This window comes from Egretta garzetta, unplaced genomic scaffold, assembly GCF_000687185.1.
Source record: "Egretta garzetta isolate BGI_Z169 unplaced genomic scaffold, ASM68718v1 scaffold202, whole genome shotgun sequence".
Lineage (NCBI taxonomy): Eukaryota > Metazoa > Chordata > Aves > Pelecaniformes > Ardeidae > Egretta > Egretta garzetta.
The window spans coordinates 742,871-751,011 of NW_009258891.1; the positions used below are offsets into that span (position 1 = coordinate 742,871).

The 8,141-nt window shown below is 53.8% G+C and overlaps 1 protein-coding gene across 1 annotated transcript in view; it reads left to right on the forward strand.

Annotated features, from left to right (window-relative positions):
- LOC104122002 (protein phosphatase 1 regulatory subunit 12B-like) overlaps nucleotides 1-8,141 on the forward strand; it is a 33,240-nt gene that overhangs the window by 20,062 nt on the left and 5,037 nt on the right. Inside the window, exon 6 of the mRNA XM_009634075.2 lies at nucleotides 1,283-1,333. Within this exon, the coding sequence (XP_009632370.1) occupies nucleotides 1,283-1,333 (51 nt within the window). The remainder of the gene's footprint in view (nucleotides 1-1,282; nucleotides 1,334-8,141) is intronic.

Below are 8,141 nucleotides of genomic sequence, written 5' to 3' on the forward strand. Positions count from 1 at the left end.
CAGCAGCCCGGGCGCTACCGGGGGCGAAGCTGATGCTCGGGCCGTGGCGCGGCCGCTGAGCAGCTCTGCGCCAGTCTGAGCCCCGAGACGGAGCCGCTCAAAGCGCTGGTCCGTATGGGCCCGATTCCCAGGCGTGCTAAGGCAGGGGTTATCAAACGCGCAGCCGTCGCTGCCGTCTGCACAAGGCTGCTGGGGGAGGTCGTGACACGGGTGGAGGTTTTCTTCTGGGAAAAAAAAGAGAGTGTGGTGGTCAGGGCGCTTGCCCTGGGCGGACATGGCCAAGCAGAGGGAGCTCACACCACGCGTCCTATCTCCCACCCGCGCGGTGCTTCCAAGCTGAGGCAATGTCCCGCATTGCTTTTATTGAATTAGGATCATGACAGCCACAGATACAGGATTCTGAGAGTTAGAGAGAAAAAAAGTGCCCGCCTGTCCTCAGTGAAGGTGGCATGAACTGTTCCCAGGTTGGCTTACGCGTGTTGCACAGTGAAAGCCTGGATGAAGAGCGCTGTGGACAAAAAGTGACCCAGAACCCATCACAGACATCCACACCACCCACGGCCACATGCGAAAGCTGTGCTTTCCTCACTCTCCAGGCCTCATGTTTCTTTGCAGAGGGCAAAGGAGTGGGGCAGGGGGTGTAAAGGCGGTTCCTGACCCACGTTTGCCCTTCGCTCCTGCTCAGTGCGCTTTCCTGGGGCAGTTTGAGCCCTCTCATGTTGAAAAAGTCACTGATGGAGTCCAGGTCTCTCCCTCTAGGCAAGGGCTGGCCACTGAGGGCACCACCCACACGGCAAAGCCTACCGGTGTGATTGCCGGTTTCCAAAATATCCTGGAAGCCATCAATCAGCTTTGAATCCTAAATTGAGCTGGGAGAAGCAGAATTTCCAGGCACCTTTCCCCGTTTACTGTTTCTGTTTCATGGGCTCGGTGCGGTTTCTCGTTGCCTTCTTCCGTGGGGTGCAGGTAAATCCGTGGCTTCGCCTCCAGATCTCAAAGTCGCATTACAGCAGAAAGTCCTGGAAACTGGGATCACTGAAAGTGGGGGGGAAGTTTCACTGGAGGGCTGTGAGGAGAGCTCAGGGTCAGGACATCTGCCGAGATGGGTCCTGCCCCGTCTGCTCAGCTCCTGGTCGCACCCTGTGTGTTCCTTTGCGATGCTTTTCAGTGAATGCTCCCACCGAACTGCAAGACTCTGATTTTTTTTCTTTAAAATAAAATGCGCCATGAGTTTTTCTTTTAAATCCTTGTGACCATCTTTGTTATGAATCCTTGTCAACAGGAGAAGCGAGCCCTGGAGCGGAAACTCTCGGAAATGGAAGAGGAGATGAAGGTAGGAAATGATCTGTTCGCTCTGTCTATTCCATTTGATAAGAAGAGCTTTGTATTAATCCCTTTGGGGGTTGTAACCCAGGGGTAGGACACCGAAGGTGTCATGGGAAGGGACTCGTGTTCCCTCCGAGCGTGTTCCTTCGTGCAGTCAGGAGTTACTTGAATGGCCGTGTTCTCCAAACATGAAATACTAATAAAACTGTCCTATGACCATCTGATTGCACCATATGTTTAATTCGTGATGCTGTTTGATCCGAGAACTGCGGAAGCCGTTCTCCTTCCATGCTTCCCCAAACTAACCTGTGGCGTCGATGAGTTTCAGTGTGCTGATCCCCTCTGCCCCGAATAGTCTGCAGCCCGGGCTAAGCCGCTGTCGTTCTCTCCGGATGGGTAAGAAGACGAAGCTGGCTTTTGAGATCACGCACGCTAGCCAGGAAAAAACACGGAGTGATTGTATTTCTGTACTCCCTGCCTAAAGCATGTTACTGGGAGGCCGGGTCAGTACGTCAGCCTGGAATAGATCTCAGCAAAGGGGGAATTTGCTTCCCGGGGAAGCGTGCAGCATGGCTTGCTGTCACGAGCCATCGCCACCGACCGCTCCTTCGCGTTCTCCTCTCTCTCCTGGCATCGCTTTGAAGGATGGCCCTCCTCCTGCCACGGCTTGGACGCCCTGCGAGCACGGGGCTGGCGGGGAGCACTGCGGAGCAAGAAGCAGTGGGTTTGGCCACCTAAGCACACCCAAAACTTCACACTGATTTTGCAGCGTTACATCATTTTACGCTATATTTTAATGCTCGATGCACAGAATGCCCCCCTTCTGCGCTGTGCCCTGCGCTTTCATTCCCTTTGAGCATGACCCAGGTGGGACCAAGCTCCTTTAAGAAGGAAGGAGCCCGCCCGAGAGCCGTGAGCTCTCCGGGCACGGTGTGCTGATGGAAACAATTTCCTGCCACGCTGGAGGAGCTTCCAACTTTATGTTTCTATTTGAAGCTTCATATATTTACCGAATGTACGTCTTTGAAAGGACCCATTGCCTCGTGCTGCAGAACGATTTGGTGGAGTCTTACTGTAAAGGCTCTCTGGGTCTTTCATGGAGGAGAAGATAAGTGTGGATGTGCTAGCCAGAAGGGGAAGGAGAAAGGACGGAATATGCCTAAATTCCAAATTCTTTGTTCACTGAGCAGTTAGTGACCTTTAACCCCAGGGAGCCCTTCCTGTAATTACAGGAACATGGCCTCCAAGAGCCAGTGCAGACGGTAGCAGTTTGTGGTGTTTCCTCAGCTGGGCTCTGCAAACCAGCTCAGTCCATGGAGTTAAAAAGACAAATTGGTGTCCTCTAGTGGCCTGTCGGTTTTGAACATTTATATTGGTTGGGAAAGCAATTAATGAAAGGAGGCGCCTGTAGGACCTGTTGGAGGCAGCCAGAGCACCTCTGGTTCGGGTGGTCTGGAGCTGCAGGCTGATGGAAGCCAGGATGGTGCAAAAGAAGCACAGCTGGAAGGGTGATTTGTTCTGACATTGCCCTGAAGCTGCTGGAGACGTGAGCTAAAGGAGCCTGTGGTCTAGCCAAAAACGAGCGATCAGGTCCTCGGGAGTGGTACTTAGTCTTTGCTCTCTGCTGTGTTCCTGCTGCGTTGAACAACCACAGTGGCCTTTCGTTAGTCGAATAAATAGACATGAAATTTGAAAATTCCTCCCCTGAGGTTCTGCTACTTTTTCACGTTTTTTTGCAAAAACTCGAGCATGTGGTGAGTAGCGGTGTGCGCTGTGATGTGTCTGTCTCGACAGGCGCTCGGTAAATGACTATAAAATCTCTGAAGATAAAGAAGTGGACAAGTCCGTAAGGAGAGCGCTTTCATGTCCACTCACACCGTGCCTTAAGCGGGAGAGTCAGCCCAGCTGTGTTTGCCTAGGATGAGAGAACCTCCGCAGAGCATCTGCGTTAATCCCTACTATGGAAGTTGAGCCAGGAAAACAAATCTATTAATTCTGGTTAGACTTTCATTCCTGCCTCTGGCGCTACCTGAACAGCCGTCGAGCCGAATCAGAAGGAATAAACGACTGAAGCAAATCCACTGGCTCCCTTTAATGTGGAGAGCGGCAAGGGGAGAACAACCCAACATCCCAGGTTTTAGGCCTCGGGTAACACCGTGGGGTTTGGGATCCTTCCCACTGGTCTTTGAGTTGAACCAGTCCAGCATGGCTCACCTCCAGCTTTCTGAGCCCAGCATGTCTGTGTCCAGTTCTGTGCATCAGATGCCCTGGCCAGGGCTTTCCTCTTCTTGCAGCCGACTTCTTAGGAAGAGGAGGCAACAGCAGTGGTGGCAGGAAGGTCCTGGGTTTCTGTTGCAGAAACACTTTGGATCTGGTTTAGTGGTGGGCAGGTAGGGTTGGACTCAATAATCTTAAAGGTCTTTTCCAATCAAATGATGCTGTGATTCGGGCTGTGCTTGAGGCAACGAGCTTTGTTCCTTTTGTGAGTTTAACCACGTCAAAGCAATCAAGAATGGAGAGGAGCAGGACAAACCCCGTGATCTCAAGGAAGGCTTTGGTGCCAGAGCTGCTGTTGGGAAGGTGATGGAGCGGTGCAGCGTTTTCCTAAGGGACTGCAGAATTTGACTGGAGAGGCAGCAACCTGGCCAAGGAGGGAGAGAGAAAATCAGCATTTGCACTGAACTGAATTCGGTGCCAAGTGCCTGAGGTCCCAACTTAACACAGCAATTTTTCTTGAAGGTCACAGAAGCTTCTTTATTCCGTAGCAGCACCGCACCTCCTGGCTCTGTACACTGTGCATGCTTTGGGCATTTTTATTTCCCCTGGTCTTGCAGGCACAAAATCCTTTAATTGAAGGCAGGTACAGCTGAACTGAGAAGCCCGCGTCGGGAAGCCAAGTATCAAGCAGAGTGATAAGCAATCGCAGCGGTATCGTCCAGATTCTGGGCTTTGCCCTTGGCTTCAGTCCCAGCTTCCCAGCCTTTGCTAGGGCCCTTGGATAAATAGAGGCCAGTCCTGCCTGCAGCACACGCACATTTCTACGTGATCCTTTTTATTGTCCGTGGCGGTGTGCTGAGGCTGAGCAGCGTCTGCTCGTGCCCTGCTGAGGTTTCGTGCTATACTGGTATGGAAAAATAACGGTGGTCTCTCAAACGATCGCCCTCCCTTCTGTCCCATGGAGCACGGTGCCCCGCTTTACCTGTGTCTGATGTTTTCTGCCAGCCTGATGCTCAGCTGCATTCCCTGTGATAAAACCGAGGGCGTTTATAATCCATGCTACCACCACAAGAAATGGCTTTTCCAGTACGAACCATCCTCCGGCGGCTCCTGGGTGCGATCTGTCACAGGACAGACGGGTGATGTCCGTGTCCTCCCCGGGCGCAGGGGGAGTTGGCACAGCTCGGGTTAAGTGGTGGATGGATGGGATTCAGTGAGCAGGGATCTCGGTGCCAAGATGTCCCTGAAGCTCTCCTGCGGTTCGTGGCCGGAGCGCTGGCTCAGGACCTGTTGGTTTATCCCGTGTCAGAGCTGCGTTGATGTAGCCCAAGTAGCAGGGGCTGCTTTGTCAGTCTGATGCCCTTAGGGAGCTCAAAGCCCGTCCTCTGCTGACTCCCTGCGCTCACCAGCCTTGCTTCCCTTGGTTTTGCAAGGCTTTTGGCTGAGGCATCTTGACTCCTTCCCAGGGAGCAGAGGTAGGGCCTTTGGGTAGCTGAGGGGTGGGGGCTACGCAAAATACTTCTCTTTTACACAGGAATGAGCCCTTGGACAAAATGTCCAGGGGTGCAGCAGGCTCCTTGCCAACGGCAGCCAGCTCCACGTCATGCACCTTGGGTGGAAGTCCCAAGTTCTTCCTAGCAGAGTAGATTTGCCTGTGCTGCTTCTGGTTAAGGACAGAGAGGGACCTCCCTTTGAGCGCTTCCTGCTAAAATGAAATGGAAGAAAGGAACCCCCTTCCCAGCAGACCCTTCCCTCCATCTCCTCCCTGACGTTGAGTAGGAGGACGCAGGGAAGAGCATGCTGGTTTGGGGCAGGACTGAAGCTGCTTTGGTTCTGGGCTGGGATTTTGTCACTTGACCTCACAACTACTCTTCTTGCGGGTGTTTTGCTTTCTGCCTTTCCCCCGTGCTCCCCCCGCCGTGGAGGAGAGTTTCTCGGTGGTGGGCCCTGCTGCCCTGAGCTCTCGGGAGGCCGGAGGGATGCGATGCTGCCCAGAAAGCAGCTCCGCAGCCCTCAGCACCTCCTGGCCCCCGCACTGGGTACAAACGTCCAGCCCGTGGTTTTGCTTTAGCATCACCGGGAAAAACGTCCTTGCAGAGGTGGCGATGTCTGCATGGCTTTTGCCGTTTTCCCCGGTTTGCCTTCCTCATTGCTTTTATGTTCTGTATCTCCCCGTGGCCACTGTACCTGTGCTAGCCCCGGCGCTGGGGCTCGACCTCTGCACCGTCCTCTGGCCGCTGGGTTCCCTTCTAACCAGCAATGCCCTTCTGTTTTCACGTGCCTCCTGTGTAAGATGCTCTCATTCAAACTCCTGTCGTTCAAACGAGCGGTGTAAGGTTCTGAATTTTCACCTCTGGAGATCAGCAATAAATTGAGCCCCGTGGCAGAGAAGAGCTGAATCTGGGCAGGGATGAAACCCCCACCCCACCCCCCCGACCTTAGGACGGTGACGCTTTCAGGTGCCTTTAAAATCTCCTGTGAAGCTCTGTTCACTCCTTGCTACCCCAGGCTGCTTTAGCTTGGAGGGGTGCATGAAGAAAAGGAGTTGTAAGGAAATTCTCTGTTGCCAGCAGTGGCTGCAAAGCCTGCGTGGGCGGTCGGTGGCTGGGGACGGCTCTCGCAGTACTCCCCAGGGCCAGGGGCTGTGTGCTGCCGGAGCTCACCGTCTGGGGAAGGCAGAACACAACCTGCAAGAGGCTGCCCTGCTTTCCATGGGAATTCCCTTTATTTGAACTTTTTAAAGGCTTTGGGGGCCCCTGGAGGAAGGGATGGCTCCCAAATCATCCGCGGTGTGTTGTAAGGCTTTCCCCGTGCGCATCTGAGCTGCTGCCCACCCAGCACTCGCTGCTCCCCCTTTTTCTTTTTTTCTTTTATTCTTTTTTTTTTTTTTTTTTTTTTTTTTTTTCTTTTACTGCTTGTGGACTGAATTCACATTTCTGTGCCTTTTTGTCTTCGTGGTGTGTTTTCTCTGTATTCTTCTGTCCACTCCTCTCACTCTCCGCAGAATCTCCACCAGCTCAAACAGATTCACACTCTGAGGCAGATGAATGAGCAACTGCTGGCTGAAAACAGGGCTCTGACCCGGGTCGTAGCCAGACTTTCTCTGCCTGCCAAGCCCTCCGAATCAGAGGAGCTGTAGCTGCTTTCCCGCCGGCTCATCTCGCCTCCCTCTTCCACTCTTCCAGGCAGGTCTCCGCTCCCCTGGCCGGGCTGCTCCCCTCGCCCCGCTGCTCTCGAGGGTGTCTGATGAAGCTTGCGCCTGAAGAGCTGCATGCGGCAAAGGATCCGCCAAAAAAAGCCAAAAGCCAAAAGCATGGTGTTGCTGCCCGGCTGCAGCGGGAGGCTGTTCAGCCCCGCTGACTTGCACTCTGCCCGCCGCCGCCCTCGCCGTGTTACTAACCGCCCGCAGCGGGGGCTGCCTCGTCCCGCGGGCTGGGGGCCGGGGCCCCGGCTTCGCAGCGCCCGCAGGTCAGGCAGCAGCCCCTTCCCTGCCCTCGAAATAGGTGGAAATGCTGCATCTGCTCACAAGGCGATTCCTGTTTAACTTGGCTCAGCGAGAAGCTGGCGCCCAGGAAATAAGATGATCCAAAGGCAGAAGGAACAATCTAATGAATTTCTAGGGATGTTACAAAAAGTGCACGTCTTAGGGAAGTGATTTTTAGAAAGCCTACAGCTGGGCGGCCCTCGGCAGGGGTCTTGGTCACTCGAGTGATGAGGACGAGCTCTTGCCCTCATTTTGAAGAGGGTCTGAGTTCAGTTTTTGAGTCCGAGCTCGCAGGCTGCAGCGTCCCCGCCGCGGTCCGGCTGCGAGGCAGGTGAGGCCATCCCCACCAGATGCACTCCTGCCTTTCTCATCCTGTGCTTGAAATTCAGTGCAGAGCAATTAGTGCTTGAAAGCCAAGGACGAGCCTTCTGTAAGCTGTGCCCTGGCAGTTAAATTACATCCTTTCTTGCTACTTCATTGGTTCGGTGCTAAAATAAAGCTGTAAATGCTTCTTTCTCTGGGCCCTACCTGTCTTTTGCAGGTTAATAGGGATATTCAGGCCCCTTCAGACAGCTTTTTTTTTAAAAAAAAAAAAGGAAGCAGCAGCATGCTCTTGGGGGCTGGAAGTGGCACTGAGGTATAAAAAACTCTATTCTTAGCACACAAATTATATCAAGGATGATTAACATCAAACTAACCGGGGGAATTGTGGCTTCCCCTTTCTGGGAGGCTCAGTTCGAGACCCGGCGTGGATCGCAGGGGCCGAGGGGGGGTGTTATGTGGCCTGAATTGCCCAGACGGTCAGCTGAAATGATCTCACCGGTTTTCTGGTTTAAATCAGCAAAAGTGTTCTCGAACCTGTCACTGACTCCTCCTGACCAGCGGTGAGTGTAAGGCATTCTCCTTCCCAACGTGCCTGGGGAGCTGAGAGGGAGAACTGAGCAAAACCATTTCCAGACTGGCAGAAATAATGCTCCACAAACCGTGAGTCGCCGGCCGCTCTCCTCCCAGGAAATACTCGCGTTGTTGCTTCCCCCGCTGACACCCGTCTGCTCGGACGTGCCTCGTGGCTCGTGCAGGCTGGCCGAGACGCGGGCGCGCTGAGCCCTCCCGG